Source organism: Muscardinus avellanarius (assembly GCF_963383645.1).
Source record: "Muscardinus avellanarius genome assembly, chromosome: 1".
Taxonomy (NCBI): Eukaryota; Metazoa; Chordata; class Mammalia; order Rodentia; family Gliridae; genus Muscardinus; species Muscardinus avellanarius.
Genome location: NC_137786.1, coordinates 126,913,725 through 126,934,920, shown reverse-complemented (window position 1 = coordinate 126,934,920; position 21,196 = coordinate 126,913,725). Strand labels below are relative to the sequence as shown.

The 21,196-nt window shown below is 48.1% G+C and overlaps 1 protein-coding gene across 3 annotated transcripts in view; it reads left to right on the top strand.

The window, feature by feature from the left end:
* KIRREL3 (kirre like nephrin family adhesion molecule 3) overlaps positions 1–21,196 on the top strand; it is a gene marked incomplete at both ends in the record, with an annotated part of 594,525 nt that overhangs the window by 470,819 nt on the left and 102,510 nt on the right. For all 3 annotated transcript variants that reach the window (XM_080714131.1, XM_080714132.1, XM_080714130.1), the window contains 2 exons: positions 9,906–10,055; positions 17,060–17,209. In XM_080714131.1, the coding sequence (XP_080570257.1) occupies positions 9,906–10,055; positions 17,060–17,209 (300 nt within the window). The remainder of the gene's footprint in view (positions 1–9,905; positions 10,056–17,059; positions 17,210–21,196) is intronic.

Genomic DNA, 21,196 nt, shown 5'->3' with positions numbered 1-21,196 from the left:
TCAGCAGCCATGGCCTGCTGCTCAAAGTCAGGGCAGCTCTGGGGAAGCAATAAGAGCTCTTGATGAAAAAGGACCTTTCCACCAAACAGTTGGGAGTCAAGTCTGAACCAAATGGCCCAGATGTGCTTGCTATCTATCTATCATCTATCTATCCATCCATCTCTCTATCTATCTACCTACTATCTATCATCTCCACAACGACTTTCTAGGGCAGATCGTCTTGTCCCCATTTCACAGAAAGAAAAACTGAGGCTCAGCACATTAGTAGGAGGAGCCAGGTTTCAAACCCAGATTGATCTCATACCCGGACCCCACTCATTACCACAGCACTACCTCCTCCATCTCAAAGGGACTTCCCAGTCCACAGTGTGATGGGACAGAGGGGTTCTTTGGGCCGATGTGGTAGTGAGAGGGGGTGATTCGGAGCACCCACAGGCCTATGTCCACCTTCTTAAGAATCTTACCTGGATAGGTGGTTGGCTCTGATCCATTCACAGAACTGGTGATGGTGTTAATCCACACCCTCCTTTAGCACTGGTAAGGGAGCAGAGGCTGCTGGGGTTGGGGGTGTCTGTGAGTCCCCAGGGGACAAGGACTGCATGGTAAAGTGTGTGTGGCCCAAAAAACGACCTTTGGATACAGCTCTGGGGCAAGATGAGTGGGGCTGATGTTCCTTCTCTCAGCCAGAACAGTGGGCTCCAGACAATCACATCTTCACTTGGGTCTATTACAGCACCCATGTCAGAGGCCTCGACTGGATTTAACAAAACTGTCCACATAAAGCTCTTACTATGTGCCTGATATTCAATAAAAGTTAGCTACCTATGATGAGCTTTATAACAATAAACATATTACTTATAATACAGACCTTCTCAGCTTACAACGAGGTTACATCTCAACAAACCCCTCATGAATCCAAAATATCACCAGTTAAAATTTTGTGTAATCACACCTAATGTTCAAAAAATCACAGCTTAGCAACACAGCACACTGATCGTGAGGCTGACTGGGAGCTGTGGCCACTGCCCCTGGCCAGCACTGGGAGAGGGGATTGTATCACTATCACTAGCCCGGGAAGAGTTCAGAATTCAAAATTGACAGTATGGTTTCTACTGCGTGGGGGTCACTTTAGCACCATTGTGAAGTCGAAAATCGTTAGTCAAACCATCATCAGTTGCAAACTGTCTGCATAGAATTATTTTCAGAACATATATAACGATATGGTTATTGTACAATAATAGTAGGAAAAAGACATCACCCCTTCTTTCTTTTATGCCTCCCGTTGGTGGTAGTGCCAGACTTCAGCCTCAACCTTAAGTCTTGTGAACCAATAGCTGGAAAGCAGCCTATATAAACTTTAGCAGCCTCAGAGTCTACTGAAAGAACCCAGGTAGGTGGGCATGGTGGCACCTGTCTGCAACCCCAAGGCAAGAGCTACACCAAAGATCCTGTGCCTCCTCTGAGGAGGCTTCCTGGTTGGTGAGGTGAACACCAACGAGACTCAAAATCCAGATTCTGGGCCCCTTAATTTAAGAGCCCACGAATGGTTGTGCTAAGGTGAGGCTGCAGCCAGAGACTCTTGGGTTCATGTAATACCCGGGCCAACACTGTGACCTTGGGCGAGTCCTTTCATGTCTGTGAACCTCATTGCATCGGTCAGCTTTCAATCACTATAACAAATACTTGAGAGGATCAACTTAGAAAGAGAAAGGGGTTACTTTGGCTCACAGCTTTGGAGGTCCCAGTGCGGGATAAAGTGGATCGATGGATGCAGTACTGCTTTTAGGCCTCTGAGGATAGTGCCAGGTGATGATGGCAGGAAGCCCATGGCAGAGCAACACCACTCACCTCGTGGCTGTGAAGCAACAGAGAGAGGAAGAAAGTGAGCTCCCACAATCCCTTTCAAGGGCATGTCCCCAATGACCTAAAGACCTCCCCATAGGCTCCACCTCTCAAAGTTCCCACCATCTTCCAATAGTGCCAACCTGAACACTATGCCTTTAACTGTGGGCCTTTGGGAGACATTTAACATCCAAACTATAGCACTCAGTTCATCTGTAAAATATGGGTAGTGATGGCTAGCACACACAGCAGGTGCAATGTACTTTCAAACACCAAGACCTGGCATGTAGTAACTCTCACATGAATAATGCAGTGATTTTTTTTCTTCTGTAAAGCTTGACTCCTCCAGACTCTGGCCTGTCCCCTTTATATTTCACCTCTCTCCTTCTCCATGGTGAGCTCAGCATAATATCTGCCTGGTCAGTGGTTTATAACATGAAAACAACTTTCCTACAGTGAACACAAATCTCAGGAGACAGTGTAGAGTAGGTAAGCTACAGGCACGCAGGTACATTTGCCAGAGGTGTGTTTGGTTCATGTACTGGGCAGGCGCTGGGATAGAAGAGGAAGAGACAGCCATGGCCTCCACCGGCAAGGAGGGTATGCTCTGGCTCCTTGTCTTTGTTTCTTCAACATCAGCATATAGTAAGAACTCTATAAATGTTTAAGAGATTGAAGTAGATGACAAGAAGGGAAAACAGGAAGTGGGGAGGAAGAGAAAAAGAGTAGAGGGTCTGAGTGGCAGGAGCTGCCTGGGAACAGAACTGGGCATGAATGGTGGGCAGCATTGCTCAGGGAGGGCTGGGTAGAGTCAAGGGTGCATCCCAGGAGCATGGACCCAGAAGGACATGGAGAGGGGTCATCAGTAAGCAGCCAGCAGGGGTGCTGTGGAGTGCCTGGGGAGAAGGGGAGTCTGTCCATAGAGAAGCAGGTGGTCCAGGACAGGAGGGACATGTTGTCCTGTAGGCAGTGGGGAGCCACAGAGGGAGATGTGAAGGGAGTGGCGATTTGACAAGAAGTATCCAGGGTGGTACATGCAACAGATGAAGCGAGGGAAACCTCAGAGTCTATTGAAAGAACCCAAGCTAGCTGGCACAGTGGTACACACCTGTGATCTCCATAGCTGGGAGGCTGAGGCAGGAAGATTGCAGGTTCAAGGCCAGCCTCCGCAACTTAGGACCTCAGCTGGAGGTATAGTTTGGAGGTAGACTGTCCCTGGATTCAATCCCAGCTTAAAAAAAAAAAAAAACCTGGCTGAGGTGATGGAGGCACAGTCTTTGGTCTATAGCAGAAAACTGAAGAAGAAACAGCAAGTCTGAGAAAGATATGGAGGAAGGCTGGGCCAACTATGTAACAGTGACAAATGAAAAAGGAAGCAAGAGGATGGGCACAGCTCAGAAGGAGAGCGCTTGCCTAGCACACTCAAGCCCTAGCTTCCATCCCCAGAACCACAGTGGGGAGCGGGGGGCAAGAAAACGGAGGTGTCACTGACCAGGAGGAATGGGAAACTGAGGTGTGACCTGGTGTGTGGAGTCTGCACTGAGCAGGAGCTGTATGGGTGAAGCGCCTACTCTGTGCACATTCAGAGATGGTCCTGGTCTGATGACCATGCTCCAGGCTATATACCTGTTCCTTGCAAACAGGACCCCTGCTTCATAGTAGGTCTCTATCAACATATGTAAAATAGACAGTGCTGCAGGAGTGACTGTCCACTCAGGATTGTCTCCAAGGCACTAGGGATAGGAAAGAAAACAGGGAACCAGAGACCAGATAAAGAGCATTCTTTGAGCAATAACCGCGCATTGATGGCTTGCAAACTGTGTTCCCGGGAGCCCTGGGCAAGGAGGACCTCAAGGCCCACCCCATGGGCAGGAGAGAGTAACTCCATCCCTCTTCCTTCCTCTCCTCCTCCTCCACAGCACCCCAACTTCAGTTGACTCTAGACACTTAGCAACACTCAGTTTGAGACCCAGCTGAGGTGTAGCTGGAGGTATAGATCAGTGGTAGAGTGCTTGTCTAGCATATGTGAGGCCCAGAATTTGATCCCCAGCACTGACGACAAAAAGAAAAAAGGTGATCTGAAATAGCATCTCTGATATAAAGAAAAAAAGCAATTTTAGTAGTTTAAACATAGTGCACAAAAATTAAAGATGGACCAAAAAGGAAAATTGTCAAGAGTACTCACCACCCCGCCAGAAAATAATCTGTCATCTCCTTTGGGTGGTTTTCAAAACAATGCTGTATATTCATCTCCTGAAACATTCGCTCTGTAGTAAATCCCAGTGGGTCCAAACGCACAAGGTGAGGCCCTGGTGACCCCTGGGACTCTGTGCTGTGAAGCCTGCCAGATCCCTGCTGGAGACTCCCACCTGGCCCTCTCCTGCTCCAACTCAGCCCCGCAGGCTCCAGGTGTGCCTGTCACCAACTTCTGGCTCTGGGACACCCTCCAACGTGGCTAGTGGCTACGTGGCCACCTCCATGGCCACCTGTTGAGTTCCCATCCTCCAGAGCCAGGTTTCCACGGTGACAGTCCAGAGATCCTTTGGCCCCCCAGGATGCCTCCCACAACCAGGCTCCCCAGGTTCAGTCACCCAGAACCTCCTGCTTCCCCACAAGCAGAAGCAGGGCTGGGGGGAAGGGACAGCACACCTCATAAGGGCCATTTTGGAGGACTTGGGCCCTTCCTTTAGGGCTTCTCATTATAGCCCCTTCAGCTCCCACTGACAACCTGATAATTCTCTCTGATAGCACAATTCTTGGCTGCTACTGCAGCTGCCTTGACAATGCCCTTCTTCTAAGAAAGATTTTGAGATAAAAGAAAGAGCTGTGAAATAACCATTAGAGCAGAGTAGAAAGAGGCAGAGGAAGGAGGTCTCTCTCCCCTCCCCTCTTCCTCCTCCTCCTCCTCCTCCTCCCACCCCCTCTCCCCTTCTTCCTCACCCTCCTCCTCCTCCTCCTCTCTCTCCTGCTCATCCTCTTCCTCAATCCCCCTCTTCTTCTCCCTCCTCCTCCTCTCTCTCCCTCCTTCTCCCCCTCCTCCTCTCTGCCCCTCCTCCTCCTCAGCCTCAGGTCCTCCTTCCTCCCTCTCCAGTTCCCTATCTCTCTCCTGCTCACCTCCCTTCACTCCTCCACTTTTTCTCCAATCTCTCTCTCTCTCTCCCATCTCTTCCCTCCTTTCCCGTTTTGGTGCCAGAAACAGTCTAATTACAACAGAAAACTTGAAGAGACCAAAGAAAGAGAAATCCACCACACATAGCTGATTAAAATGTGCTATGAAATCTAATTTGTAAAGCTCAAATCAGAATAAAAAAAAGTGTTACTCTCACAATTTCAGGCCAATTTGATTTTTAATGAGACTCCTAGGAGAATGGCCGGGTGTCATCAGGCTGTGGACACAGCCTCCCACCAGCACTTCTGCCCTGGGCCTCCTGCACCCTTTGTGGCTGCCCAGGCCCCTCAGTCTCTAGCCCAGCAGCTCCTTTCAGGGGGCCACTGCTGCTGAGAATGAAGCCCTGTGTGCCCTCCAGACCTGGCACAGTGTCCCCTCTGAGGGTGGCACCCAGGGCCCAGGATGTGGCACAGGGAAGGCCACAGCAGCTGGCCCACAGGTCCTGTCTCCTTCTGTCTTTTGGATCTTCAGGGCAAGGGGCAATGAGGGCTCAGAACTGAAATGGAGCCCAGCCCAAGCCCAGCACTACCACTTGGCTGCATGACCTGGGGCAGGTTGCTGTGCCTCTCTGGTCCTGGTCCTTTGTTATTAAATGGGGGTATCTCTGCCCAGAGTATAATCAAATAAACAACAGTAGACAGGGCATGTAAAGAAAGGAATGTAGCCACCCAGGGAACACAGCCATGTCACCTCCTCTCTTCGGCAGCTCCAGGAGGAGGCTCAGGTACTGCATGCAGCATAAGAACAGGGAAGGAAGACTCCAGGAGGCAGCTTGGCAGGCAGCTCAGCACCCCAAGCCCTGTTTCCCAGGCTCTGCAGAGTGGGGGACAGTGCTCCGGTGAGGGTGTTACTGCAGTACCTGCGGAGGACCCAGTGTGAGTGTGAGTGTGAGTGTGAACTTGGGTGTAGGTATGAGTGTGGCTTCCATAGTACCTATGGGAGGACTAGCACGCATGTGAGTGCAGTTACTACAATGCCTATGGGGGCCCCGGTGAATGTGAGCGTGGGTGCTGTTACTGCAGTACCTATGAGGGCAGCCCAGCATGAGTATGCACCTGAGTGCTCATGCTCAGTACCTACAGAGGACCCAGTGTAAGTATGACTGTGAGTGCTGTCACTGCACTACCAATGGGCACCCAGGATGAGTGTAAGTGCTGTTCTTGCAGTACCTATGAGGGACCCGATATGAGCGTGGGTGCTGTTACTGCAGTGCCTACAGGGGGTAGACTCAGGATGAGAACTGGTACCCAGTTAGAGGTAGGTAATTAGCCAGTATGGCTCCTGTTACTTTTCCTCGCCTTCCTGTGCCTTGATTTTTTTTTTTTTTTTTTTTTTTTTTTTTTTTTTTTTTTTTTTTTCTTTTTTAAAATTTTTTTTATTGGTGCACTGTATTCATACATCATAGTGGGATACAAACTTTTGTAGACATACATGCACACATCGCCCAGTCAGCCCCCACCCGATCCCCACCCCATTCTCTCCCCATCCCTCCCTCCCATGCTTGGCTTAGTGGTTGACATCTAGTATTATAGCAATTTATCCAAAATTAAAAATGATAATCTCACATAACAGTTTCATTTGTCTGATACCAAGTGTTTGATGATTTAAAGATAGCATTTCAATATTTCTTTTTGCTTTCTTTCTTACTAGAGCATATTTTTTTCTGTTTTTTTAGGTGAAACTATCATATATTTATATATTTATTTTTCAGAAAAAAATCTATCCTAATATGGAATATGAATTCTAGATACCCAAAACGATTTTGAAAAAGAACAAAGCAAGCAGATATATATTTTCTGATTTCAAACCATATAAAGCTACAATAATTGAAACACTGTAGTACTGTTCTAAAGGCAGATATATAGACCATTGGAGTTAAATACAAGCCTAGAGCTAAATTCTTCCCTATATTGTCAAGTTATTTTTGACAAGGTTTCCACGAACATTTGGTGGTGGAAATAATAATCTTTTAACTAAATATTGTTGAAAAATAATAATTACATGGAAAAGAATAAAATTGGACCTTTACCTAATCCCATATACAAGTATTAACTCAAAATAGATAAAAGACCTAAATATAAATCTTAAGACTATAAACTTTTAGGAGAAAATCTGGGTCATAAAACCTCACAACATTGAAATTGGCAGTGATTTCTTGGATATGATTTCAATGGCACAGGCAACAGAAGAATATACAAACTCCCTAAAAAATAAAAGAAAATATTGTATATCCAAAGACAATGTAAACAGAGTTAAGAGTTACTAATAGAATGGGATAAAATATTTCCAAATGCTATATCTGAAGGTATATTAATATTCCAACTAGAAATCCTAAAAATTAACAACAATAAAGGCAAACAATACAACTTAGAGATAGGTAAAAGACTAACATAAATAATGAATCTCCACAGATAACCAATCTTAGTTGTCTGTTGGATGGAAACTCTTGTTTCTCTGGTTCTGGTGTGTGTTACCTATTTCTTCTTTGTAGTTAATCTCTTTGAGTATTTTCTCTAGCGCTGGTTTTGAAGACATAAATTCCTTCAGTTTCTGTTTGTCATGGAAGCTTCTTATTTCTCCATCTAATTTGATAGAAAGTTTTGCTGGGTAGGAAATTTTTGGCTGGAAGTTGTTTTCTTTCAGAGTTTGGAATATGTTACTCCAAGCCCTTCTGGCTCTCATGACTTGGTTTGGGAAGTCTGGAGTGATTCTAGTTGGCTTGCCTCTGAATGTCACTTGGCCCTTTGTTTTTGTTGCCTTTAAGATTCTCTGCTTGGCTTCCACATTGGTCATTTTGACAATTATATGGCGTGGGGATCCTCTTCTCCGATCCTGTCTAAAGGGAGTTCTATAAGTTTCCTGGATCTGTGTATCAACCTCTTGCTCTATATTTGGAAAATTTTCTGCTATTACTTTCTTGAAGAGATTGTTGATCCCTTTGGTATCACTTTCTTTTCCCTCCTCTATTCCAATTATTCTTAGGTTAGCTCTCTTAAGATGGGCCCATATTTCTTCAATGTCAGATTCCTGCTGTTGGATATTTTTTTCTAGATTAGAAACTATGCATTCATTTTTGGATTGCTCATCTTCTAAGAGCGAGATTCTGTTCTCCATGTGGTCTAATCGGTTGTTTGTGCTTTGAATTGAGGCCTTTACTTCATTAATTGCATCCTTTATCTCTTTTTGGCTCTCTCTCAGTTCTTTTCGAAGCACCTCTATTATTTCTACAGTTATTTTCGTGATTTGATCTTCTAGAAATCTCTGATTTTCTGTTTTATCAGGTTCTGATGTTGTGGGGTTGTGCACATTCATTACTCCAGTGTTATTCCTCTTTCCCATGATTTCGGAGGTTTGTGCCTTCTCTGGGTTCTTCCCTTGGGTCACTATGGCTTCACTTAAGGTGCTCTGGATCTCGAGTCTGTATTATCTCAGACCCCACTACTCCTTTACTGGGTTGTATCACAGAGTCTCCGACCCAGAGAGTCGATAGAGGCTGCTTTAAACTATGGGGGGTGCCAGGTTGCACGTTCTCCTATGGTGTGATATATCTGCCACCACCACTCCCTCACTGGGTCAAGTCCCAGGAGGCCCAATACTGCGATTTCTCCTCTGTGGCCCGCAATTTGACTCACTGTTCTTGAGTACGCAGATGTAGCTGTACTGGACTCGGTGAATTCACTGCTGCTGCCGCCGCCAGTGGCAATATGGCGCCTCTGCCACGCCCTCGGCCATGAGGCTGGTGTATTTTTTCTTCTCTGGTTTTGATTTCCACTCTGAATCCCTGCAGCGTGTGCTGAGCTCAGCCACTGGGAGCTTTAAATGCTGTCTGCGCCAAAAGATCCCGCCTGGCTGTTCCGCAGCGGCTCACCTGGCTTGCTGTAGCCGTCCGCTGAGTTCGCCGCTGCCGCCGGCAGTATGGCGCTGCTGCCGCGTCCTCGGGTTCGTGTGTCTCCTCTGTGGCCCTGAGCTCTGTTCTCAGTCCACTTTCTCTCTGGAGCCTGGTGGTTTTTTTTGTTTTTCTGGTGATGGTGTTTTCTGGCTATGAAAGGCGCTCTTTTTGTGGTAATGGAGATTGGTTGTTAGCGGGACTCTTAAGCCCCGCTTTTCTCGGTCGCCATCTTCCCGGAAGTCCTGTGCCTTGATTTTTTACCTGGAAAATGGAGATAAGGGCAGTACATACTATTTTTTAAGTTGTTATGAGGATGAAAATATGAATGAGCTAATATTTGAACACCTTAGAGTGTGACATCTTGTACACATGGCTAACATGTTTGTCAATAAAATGGGAGCTGATGCCAGGCGTGGTGCTGCACGCTTGTAATCCCCACGCTTGGGAGGCGGAGACAGGAGGATCACGCAGGTTCGAAGCCAGCCTCGTTGACTTAAGAGACCCTGTTTCCAAATAAAATATAAAATAGGTCTGGGAGTGTAGCCCGGAGGTAAAAGGGTTCCATCCCCAGTACCACCAAAAAAAAAAAAAAAAAAAAAAAAAAAGGGAGCTGATTGCTGCCATGACTCCTGCTGGCTTATTCTAACAATAATATGATTTCTTGGATTCTCAGATTTAACTAAATCACATCATTTCCCATGCAAATGGAGTTGGGAGGAATTCACCAAAGAAAAGGGTATGGCCTGTCCCAAAATGGCTGAGGATACCTTCAGAGGAGTTGGAATATGGCTGCTCCCGGTGTCGGCAATAGGGCTGGATGAGCAGGGAACTAGAGCCGGAGCCAGCCCTGCAAAGCAGGTAGAGGACCCCTGTAGGAAGTGAGGCATTGTAGAGAGACCTGTCCTCCTGAGCCAGCCTCTGCTCTGCTTCCAAACACCCATGGGAGCACTCCAGGAGGCGCTGTTGGCTGCACATAGCTGACCATCACTCTTGTTTCCTTCCTAGGCCAAGTCTACTCCTTCAGCCAACAGCCGCAGGACCAGGTGGTGGTGTCCGGACAGCCAGTGACGCTGCTGTGCGCCATTCCCGAATACGATGGCTTTGTTCTGTGGATCAAAGACGGCTTAGCTCTTGGTGTAGGCAGAGACCTTTCCAGTGAGTACCTCCAATGCTCCCCAAGCTTCCCCGCAACCCACCTACTCCTCCAGATAACACCCATCTTCGGTCACAGCTGGGATCACACCTCCAGCTTTCTCTGTAGCACCCTGGGCAGAGTTGGGCTGGGCAAGCCCTAAGTCTGGAATCCTCGGAGCTCAAGGGCCTCTGCCTACAAGTAATAAACTAAAGTAACCCTCCCCTGCTGATGGGTAGTCCTAACCTAGCCCAGAGTTGCCCCGGAGAATCTATTCCAGAGCCAAGCCTGAGCCACATGAAGTCTGATTTCCAAATTCAAGTATTCTTATTTATGGGCCCAAAATATATCCCCCATTTATCAAGGCATGATCTGGCTTCCCAACCACTAAGGGAGCCAAGTAAACTAAAAACTCATAAACAATCCTGCTGACCCTAGAAATCATGATGTGAGGGGATAAAAAAGACAGGAATTTTTTGCAAGAAATGGCAAACCGTGTTTGGCCACCCAGGCTATTTATCGGGGGCTACTTATTGGGGGTTCCTGTGGCAGGATAACTTCCTGGTTGGTCCCTGCACTGTTGCATTTTCTAACTACTGTGATGGCCCTGTAAGCCCACATAAAGACCTTTCCAATCCATCCTCTTCCTAGTAGAAAAAAAGAATGGAATCAGCCGGGCATCATGGCCTGCAATCCCAGTATTTGGGAGGCTGAGATAAAAAGATGGCAGGTTCAAGGCCAGTCTCAGCAACTTATGGAGACCCTCAGCAACTTAGTAAGACCCTGTTTCAAAATAAAAAAATAAAAAAGGACTGGGGGTATAGCTCAGAGGTACAATCCCTCTGAGTTCAATCCCCAGTACAAAAAAAAAAAAAAAAAAAAACAGTGGGTTCATTCTCCCAGAGCTCCCCCATCAGCCATTATTATTCTGCCCAAGGCCAGTAGGCACATAGCTGTTTGCTGGGCTGTTTGACATAAACAGTAAAACTCAGAAGGACAGATCTGGGTGTCATTCCCCTGTGATTTTGAAATGGCTGAGAATGGAAGACAAGAGAAAAAATATGTATTCAACTGAGAGGGCACTTTGCCTTGTTCATGGTGTACAGCTGCAAGAAAATAAAAATCGAAGTGCACTCAGGAACATGATGGCTGGGAAATTAATATTTTAAAATGTGAGTTATGTCTTGCCAAAAATGTATATTGAAACATTATAGCAGTGGTCAATAGCAGTCACAGACTTTGCAAGCTGCAGCCCAGCTGAGCATGGATAAAATACACAATAATATCTCCAAAATATACTGTACTGCCATAAAGTTTAAGTATTATGGGAACCAGCCAGTTTCAAAGACTCGGAACTCCCTTGCCCTGGAGAAACTGGGGGAGCCATACGCCATTCCCAAACCAGAATCACTCATGTTCTGCATGGCTATGAGCCTGAACGGCATTGATGCTACCTAAGGAGTATGTCTGGGTTCCTGGTCAGTGGTTTTCAGCCTTCATTCAGAGACAGGGGGCTCATTAAGTCAGTGGCCAAGAAGAGCCCCCTGGTCACCCGCAGTGGTCCAGAGAGCGGCCATCATGGCATGCTCCTCTAGCATCCGATTACATAAATGACTCTCTGGGATCTAGGATGGGGACCTGCTCAGTGCTTAGGGATGATGGGCTTTAATGAGCTAGGGTCTGCTCCCTCTCCGGCTCCAAACTCCAGTTACAGAAACAAGGTGGGCCTTCTCTCTGCAGAGCAAATAGACTCCAGCTCCTGAAAAATATTTGCCCTGCATTTGATCACTTGTGCCAAAAATAGCATGCTGACAGTAATAATAGGAACCAAATAAACCTGCTTGCTGGCCTGATAAGGAAGGGAGCGTGACAACTGAATTCAGTTCAGCAAGTACATATAGAACACTTAATACCACAAAAGGGGAAAGTGAGGCCCGATGTTGCAGGACTTCGCCTGCCACAGATCGGTCCTCCTTTGTTCTGAGCATGTCATCCCAAACAGCCTACCAGCAATGATGCCTTCTCTGAAGACCTGAGAGTTTTTCTGGTCACCCAGGCTGAGAAGATGAGTCAAAGAAAATGATTTATAAATACGCTCCCTCACATGGATAGAACATTTTTCTCCCAAGAAGCTCAAGTACTTTTCAGATATTATCTCATAAATCTACAATCATCCAGAGGCAGAAAAGGGTTTTCCTCTTTATTTGACAGATAGACAAAGTCACCGTCAAGAAAGAAATTGACTCAATTATATAACCAATCACAATGCCCTGGGCCCTGCCTGCTAGCCTCAAAGGACCCTCACCTCTAAGGTCTGCTCTCCTTCCAAAGACGAAGACTTCCACTATTCCTTTATTTATGTTAACATGCAGATGTTCCAGACACTTTACATAGATTATTCCTTTTCTTTTTCTTTCTTGGTGGTGGTGGTACTGGGAATGGAACCTTTATACCTCCTGGCTATACTCCTATACCTATTTTATAATTTTTATTTGGAAACAGGGTCTCTTAAACCAGCAAGGCTGGCTTTGAACCTGCGTGATCCTCCTGTCTCCGCCTCCCAAGCGCGGGGATTACAAGCGTGCGCCATCACACCTGCCTAGATTATTCCATTTTTTTTTTTTTTTTTTTTTTTGGTGGTACTGGGGTTCCTGGAAGCCCTTCTACCTCCGGGCTACACTCCCAGACCTATTTTTGCATTTTTTATTTGGAAACAGGGTCTCCTAAGCCAGCACGTGCGGCTGGCTTCGAACCTGCGCAATCCTCCTGTCTCTGCCTCCCAAGCATGGGGATCACAAGCGTGCGCCACCACGCCCGGCTAGATTATTCCATTTTTAATCTTCACCTAAGAGGTACAAGCACTGTCTCCATTTCACTGATAAGGAAACGGAGGCACAAAGAAGTTAAAGTATCTGGGAGTGGTGGTTCACACCTGTAATTCCAGTTCTTGAGAGGCCGAGACAGAAAGATCTCAGGTTCACAGCCTGCCTCAGCAACTTGGTGAGACCCTGTTTCAAAAATAAAAAATAAAATGGGGCTGAGGCTGTAGCTCAGAGGTGGAATGCCCCAGATTCAACCCCCAGTTTGAAGAAGGAGGAGGAGAAGCAGGAAGGAAAAGAGAAGGGGGGAAAGAAAAGAAGTTGACATTGTTAAAGTAACTCTCCCAAGACGTCAGAGAAAGGAAGTAAGAAGATGGCATTTAAACCTGAAGACTAACTACAGAACCCAGACTTTAAATAGTATTTGCTTCCATTGGGAGTAGACAGTGGGTAGTGACACTGTGGAAGGAGCTAGACGGTCCTCCAAATCCCTGCTTCTGAGTCTGCTGCCAGTCCTTGGGACAGCATCGCAGCTCGTTACTAATTAGGCAAATACAAACAAACCCATCACTGATGTTTTCAGCAGCTCCTGAGAGCGAAATCCTACTGCTGATAGCTTGCAAGACAACAAAAACACCAGCTCCAGCCAAGAAGCCTGCAGGAGAGGAGGGGCTAATCACGGGACTGTGGGTGGAGGGCTTGGGCTGGAGGGCTTAGGGTGGGGGAGAACCAGCTGCACTGAGGGCAGGCAGGCCGCTGGGAGAGGATGGCTCGGAATCAAGTCCAGCCCCTTGCCCCTCATAGCTCCACCTACCTGGGCTCCTTCCCCTGGCTGTCCATGGTAGGAAGGGTGGAGGGAGGGAGGAAGTGCCCTTGGCGCCACTGTTGCCTTGTGAGTGTGTCTGGCCAGGCCCACACCCACAAAGCACACTGCGAGGCTTTCCAGAGGGTCCTGACTCTCTACCTCACTGACCAGAAATGAGCGCAAGTTGCGCCTGGTGAAGCCTGACCACCTCTGGGCGCCCCTTAGCTTTGGAGGCAGAAGGGCCTCAGAGCTCATTGAGTCCAATCTCTTACCCAGTGCAGACACCACCTCTGCCTCTGAGACACCATCATTCAACCTCCGCACGAATGCAGACAATGATGGGTCCTCATGACCTTTCTGATGGCTCATATCCTTGTTGGACCCCTCAAATATCTTGAAGCCCTCCCCTCCCCTCATTAATTAATTCTGCCTGTGAGGGTGCCGCTGCCATTGTTGAGAGGTACATGAACATATCTGACTTGGAAATATTTATTTGCCTGTCTCTGTCTGCCTGTTCTCTCTCTCTCTCTCTCTCTCTCTCTCTCTCTCTCTCTCTCTCTCTCTCTCTCTCTCTCTCTCTCTCTCCCTCCCTCCCTCCCTCCCTCCCTCCCTCCCTCCCTCTTTCCCCTTGTCTCCTCTTTAAAAGACCAAATGCATCCAGTCCCTCCTCCCATGGCACAGGGCACATTCTGAGGACTCCCATTGTCCTGGGGAAGGTCCTTCAGAAAGAGCATCTGTTTGAGGCCGGCACAGGGCAGGTGGAGGCATAGTGGCCTCTGCAGAGGGAAGAGTACAGAACTCTGTGCATAAGTCCACAGTGTGCAGGATTCAGGGGAGGCCGGAGCTCAGGTGATGGGGTGCCTGGAAAATGGGTCCCATCAGAACAAACTAGAAGGTTTTGGGCCCAGATCCAGGGTGGAGAGGAGTGGCCAGCCATGAATTAAGCTAGTATTTATATTCAACCCACATGGCAGCAGGAAGGCCAATTAATGATTTATCATCCTCAAACTTTTATTTATCTATTATTCATCGCCAGTGGTACAAGGGAGCCCCAAATTCCTAAGTGTCTTGAGTGCCTTGTAAGTGCTTAATCAGGCCCTGGGGCTCGAGGGTGGAGTGCAGGAATGACTAGAAAAGGGCCACTCATGGCCCAAAGTGACCACAGGTTTCCGGAAGCCAGTAGGGTAGATGTAGGTTTCTATTTCCTGTCCATCCTGGAACAAAACTTCTCCCCAAAAGTCACCCTCGCTCCTTTTCCAAATTTGGCTTTTTTTTTCTTCCAGCTCTCTCTCTTACTCTCTGTCTTCTCTCTGTGAATCTCAGCCTGGCTGCCTCTCCTCTCTCCTCTCCTCTCCTCTCCTCTCCTCTCCTCTCCTCTCCTCTCTTTTCCTCCACTCCACTCCAATTCTCTCTCCCTCTCTCCCTCCCTCTCTCTCTCCCTCCCTCCCTCTCTCCCACTCACTTTTTATGAACTGCATGTCTACTTACAGAGCACAGTGCTGAGCACACCACTTTCCAGGCAGAAACCCAGCTGTGTCTGACCACGCTTAGCATTTCTCTTTTCTATCTTTTCTTCTCTAACAGTGGCTCCTTCAGTTTTCCTAAACTTAAAACCAATAATATTCTTACACACACACACACACACACACACACACACACACACACACACACACCCTGCCCCAGCATCCTGAGAAACTCTTGCTTTTGTGTGTCTCACACTGAGACCAGACCCCTGAGCAAGAGCCTGCCCAGGTCTCCTGCGCTGTACCTGCTTGTCACAAATGTTCCTCCATCCCCGCCCAGCTCCCTGGAGCTATGGAGGGAAGCTTTAAATTCTCTCTTTTCCCTCTTGAAAGGCCAATAATTTTAGCCTACAAAATAAACTGGGCAACAGATATACTAACCGGGAGAAAAGCATACACATTTACTAATGTGCAGAGACATGGGAGTCACCCAAAAAGTACAGGATTTAAAGAAAGAGCTTGAGGCTGCTGTGGGAAAATGAATGGGAATTTTGGAGGGAGGGGGAGAAAAGATGCACAGAATGAAATTTGCCCTATTATGCAAGTAAAGTCTCCAGGATACCAATCATCAGAAGAAGTGAGCACCTGTGGTCATCTCTGTCCAGGCCAGGTGTCATGCCCACAAATCTCTTCTTCCTGTGGAAAAGTCTTTCCTGGGCAGGTGGGGGATCAGACAGAGATTTTGTGCCCTGTGCTGTTTACTACATATTGCCGGGGTCTAGCCCTAGCAGGAGTCGGGGTCCGCGAGCGGTGGGGTGAGGAGTCAGCGGAGTTCGGGGAGAAACAGCACACAGACTCAATGGAGAGTGAAGCTGCTCCCTTTATTTTCCATTTTTGCTCTCTCTACTTTCTGTCTTGGCAAACATTTTATACTTTCTTTTTTTTTTTTTGCTACATTCTACTCTTACAATGTTTTTCAGAATTAATACATTGGTAAATATAAAAAAAATACATCAAGGCAAGGTGGCAGATGAACAGTTTCTTTTTACAGGAACATTTCCTCTTCCAAGAAGCCAAGGAAAAGATCAGAAGTTTATTATTAACTACTATTGCAATACTATAACAATATCTTATAATAAGCATTTAACTCTCTGATTGATATACATCATTGGTTTTAATGAATAGGCTCTACTGAGGAGAAAAACATTTCATACTTTCCCATGTCCCAAGGCTGTGCTTGAGCACCCATCTATTCTGCTGCTGTCCACGTACCCATTGTACAACCAAGGGGTAGGGTTACTGGGGCGGTCAGTAGCCACTCTACCATAGCCTACCTCTGATAACATATGCTGGCCTCCCAGAACTCATGACGGTGGGAACAACTTGTCTTGGCTCTGTTTTAGATTTATTGTTAATATTTGCTTGGGAAAAAGCCTGGGGAGGATCAGCTGCCTTTAAGGCTTGTTTTGACTGTGATTGTCTGAGTCTTTATAGAATTTTTGTTAGGTCGCTCATTTGGAAATTTAAGTGCAACCTGTACATAAATGTTAAAGCTTCAGGGGGTAAATCTTGAATTATTTTAAACAATTTGGGGCCATTAATAACATAAGTCTTAAGTACCTTTTTGGTAACAAGGCCAATTTTTAAAAATCCCCAAATCCCCATACCTAATACTATTCCCCAGAAGGAGATGTCACGCGCCCGTTCCTGGGAATGTCTGCCATGCAGCATTCCTGCTAAAATGAGCCTTGCTCGATTTTAGACTGGGAAGAAGGCATGGCAACATATACTCTTCTTTTTTGCAAAAGGAAAATACCTTTTCAGAGCTGTTCTATCTGGTGTGCCTACAGCACCTCCAAGTAGCCGACTGGAGCTAGGCTAAAGAAGTTTATTTGGAGTAGGAAAATTTGGTCTCCATCATCTGCCTACTGTCTCCACAGGTTACCCACAGTACCTGGTGGTAGGTAATCACCTGTCAGGGGAACACCACCTGAAGATCCTGAGGGCAGAGCTGCAAGACGATGCCGTGTACGAGTGCCAGGCCATCCAGGCTGCCATCCGGTCTCGCCCCGCGCGCCTCACCGTCCTGGGTAAGGGCCCTCACACACAGTGGTGGGGAGTGCTCTGGGAAACACCCAGGCTCAGCTCCAGGAGAGTCCTTCTGGCCAGGCTGGGGGGCTCGCTGCTGACCACTAGCCCACAGGCCTCTAGCCATGGCTGGCCCAACCGTGTGTGTTCCCCATCCCTCTTACCCACAGAGGACAGGTGAAGCCTTCTGCCTTAAGACACCAGGAAGCCAGGGGCTGAGGATATGGCTCAGTAGTAGGGCACTTGTCTAGCATGTGTTGAACCTGGGTTTGATTCCCAGCACTAAAAAAATAAAATTAAATTAAAATAAATAAAATTTAAGTTGCGTTAGAAATCAGAAGGCCAACGCCAACTGACTCTGGTGTGTTGGCACCTTAGGGAGCTAATGGGGTATCCTGGGTGGGTGTTCCATCCATTGCGGGCCAGGCGATAGAGGTACAGGGAAGGATGTGGCAGTCTCGGTCCCTTCTCTCTGAACCGTCCTCCCCCAGGGTGCTAAGAAAGCCCTGTCTCCCCACCTCTGCTGCAGAATCACTCTCCAGCCCAGCTTCCCCCACAACTTCAGTGTCTGTTGGGTTTGCCATGATCCCTGTTCCTTCCCCACCTCCACAACTCCCTGACAATCTGGTTCTCAGGTTATTCCTAGGGAAATTCATTTCAGGTCGTTATTCAAATAACAGCTTTCTCTGTTGGTCTTTCTTCAAAGGTCCCTAGCACAGGCTTCTTGAAGGGCGGCTCACTCCTTCATTGGGCCCACCTGCCTGGAGACAGGGCAATGGGCTCACTCAGGCTCCCTAGTAGTTTTTGTTTGTTTGTTTGTTGGTTGGTTGGTTGGTTTTTTTTTGGTGGTACTGGGGGTGGAACCCAGAGGCTTCTACCTCCGGGCTATACTCCCAGATCTTTTTGTATTTTATTTGGAAACAGGGTCTCACTAAGTTGCTGGAAGCCTCACTTAGTAGCTGAGGCTGGCTTCGAACCTGTGCAATCCTCCTGTCTCAGCCTCCCAAGCGCGGGGATTACAAGCGTGCGCCACCATGCCCGGCCCCTAGTTCTAATTTAGAGTTCAGCCTCCAGTTGTCTCCTTCCTCTGTCCAGAAGTTCCGAGAATTACAGCTGGAGGGATGCAGGTCTTGTATATAAGTAAGAATCACTCACATTCCCAAAGCAGCTTGCTCCCAGGGCTCTCTCACACGGATTCATTCAGCTGTTCCTGAGCTGCTCTGCAGGCTGGGGATCATGAATCCAGATGAAAACTGAGGCTCAAGAGGGCCTGGCCCAGGGTCTCCAGTTAGGGCTCCTTCCACCACCTTCCTGGCCCCTTACGGAGGAATCTCTCAGGCATGCAGCATGGGGAGCGGGCAGGAAGGAAAGGGAAGGCCCATCTGCCCGACCACCGCTGTGTAGTCTGAGGACAGGGTCAGCAGCCGGGGAGCTGCCTGGTTGCCTGCAGGAAATGGCACACGACTGCTCAAAGATGAAATATTTAAGAGCATGTCAGGTTATCTTCAGATCTACACAGCCAGACACACCGGAATAGATGACTGTAAGCACGGCAGCAGTCAGGTCCTGGGGGACCACTTACCAACTCAAGACAGGGACTGGAGCTCAGAACCACCACCGCCACCATCTTCTCTGACCTGGGGAGGAGGGTCTCCTCTGGCCTGCAAGGAAAGGGATGGGAAAACAGACCGCCCCACAGGGTAAACAGGCTGGATGGCCAGGCCAGAGGTGGCCTTGAGAGCAGCAACCAGGGATGCTAAAGGGTGGCAGCCTTTCTTGTGTCCCTGGAGATCATGGCTAAACTGGGCTGTGGTGTAAAGAGAGGAAAGGGGAGGACTTTACATCTGGTGTTTGTTCTGATGTGGAGATTGCTAAATGCCAGAACTGATTTGCTAAGTGAGGTTGTAGGATCTCCCACTTTAGAAAAGATTCAAATCTGCCACTTCTGCCTGCCTGGAGCAGGGGAGGGGGCAGAGCTAGACAGAGCACTGGGGAGTGAGCACTGCTGTACCTATGAGCTCACAAGAAGCCAAAAATGGATGCAAACACATCTCGTCCTAAGGCATGTCAGCCTCACCAGCCAAACTGGCACTCATGCATCCTTGCTCTCTACTGTCCCAGGAAACCACAAAGCCCAACAGATTAAGTCCAAAGTAGTCCATGTGTTTTACAGATAAAGAAAGGGAGAGACTCCGAGAGGTAGAAGCATTCCTGCAAGGTCACACAGCTTAATTAACATTTAAAATCAACTCCACATTTCCCAATTCCAAACCAAGGCTCTTTGCCCAGTCTCCTCCTTCCAAATTCCCCCAGAATGTCACTTGTCCTGCTGGTTGGGACCCAGACTCCTGGGAGCAGGGCCTTGGGTCCTATCTGAACAGACCTGATCCTGTCTTGGCTCACATCTAGAAGGCCCTCATTCCCCACCTCCCTCAGCTTGTGCACAGAGCTGGGTCTGTGTGAGGGAAGTGTTTGTTCAAGTCTGGAGGTCAACAGAAGGTGGGTGGGTTTATAGAGAGTCCCAGCAGGGTCCCCTCTGTAGAATTACCAAGAGCCAGAAAGCGAGCCATCTTGTCCTTCAGCCTTCATGCAACCTCCATAAAAAACACTTATTCTAAGAAAATTCAACCCTAGGCAAATAACAGTAGCACTAGGCTCTGTCTACAGTCCCCACTTCAACTCCTTTGGGGTCCCCCCCCCAGTATTGGCTGTTTCTATAGCTCCCCCCACCTCCCCTCCCCAGCTGGTCCTAGAGATTCCCCTCACCCATTCCTGGTCCTCTAGGGTCCTTCTTGGCTGAGTTTCCCCAGCTGTGGGACCCCACCTGCTGCCCCCAAGAGAGGCCCCACAAGCCCACTGGAAAGGGAGCCCCAAGTGATGGACAGAGAGGCTGTTCCCTAGACAAGAGAAGGGTGTTTATGCACCCTGGCACCACCACCTGCCTTCCCAACCAAGACCCCATCTGCTTTGCTGTGACTATCTCAAACTGGCTACTTCCCCAAGGGGGGATGCCTTTCCCTGTGTTCCAGAAATGAGAGAGCTTCCTAATTTAGTCTGTATTTGCCTGAGATAGATTTTTAATTAAATAAAGTAAGAGCCTGATTAGAACCTGCGGAGGATGTGAGAGCAGAATCAGATGGTATTCCAGCAAAATTGCAAAGCAAACACTTTGGCTGGAACCGAGAGAGGCCCCGAGGGTCTTCTGTCAAAGCACCAAGTGAGGAGGGCAAATACGAGAGATTATATGGCCAACAGATGTGCGTTGTTAAAATATGCATCCGCCAACAGTGTGCTCGGAGAAGCCAGAGGGCCTGTTCGCAGAGCCTGCTGGGCTCCGGGGAAGGCACGGGGACCGGGCCCAGCAGCCAGGCCTAGAGTCACAGACACATTAATTAGCGTTGTATTTCCATCTCTCCGATGCAATCAGGCAAAGAGCAGCTTTGAGCTGAGCATGTGCTGCCCCGGGAGGCAGAAGGAGGGAGCCAGAGAATGTGGGGGGAAGGAGTTGGGCTTTCTATGCGGGAGCTGGGGATGCGAGAGAGCCCCAGTCCAGGTTAGTGGTCCAGCTCCATCCCCTCCACAGTCCTGCCAGCTGCCAAGGGCCGCTCCTGACCTCATCCCAGGTCAAGACAGGGTCTTTCCACCCACAGAGCAATTCAGGAACCTGGATGTTACAGAAAGAACCTCAGACCGAACAGCAGCAGTCTTGGACCTACTGAAGCCACTGTGATCCTGGCCTCGACACTTGCCCTCTCTGGGTTTCTTTACCTGTAAGAGGATAGGTGATGACAAAAAGGATGATGGTTAAGAACTGTCCAGCTCCCCTGGGCTACACTTCCATAGTCGAGTCCAGCTGCGTCAGCCATTTCAAGATAATGGGCTGGGTGTGGTGGCACACGCTTGTAATTCCCACACTTGAGAGGCTGAGACAGGAGGGTCGCATAGGTTCAAAGCCAGCCTCAGCTACTTAATGAGGTTCTCCACAACTT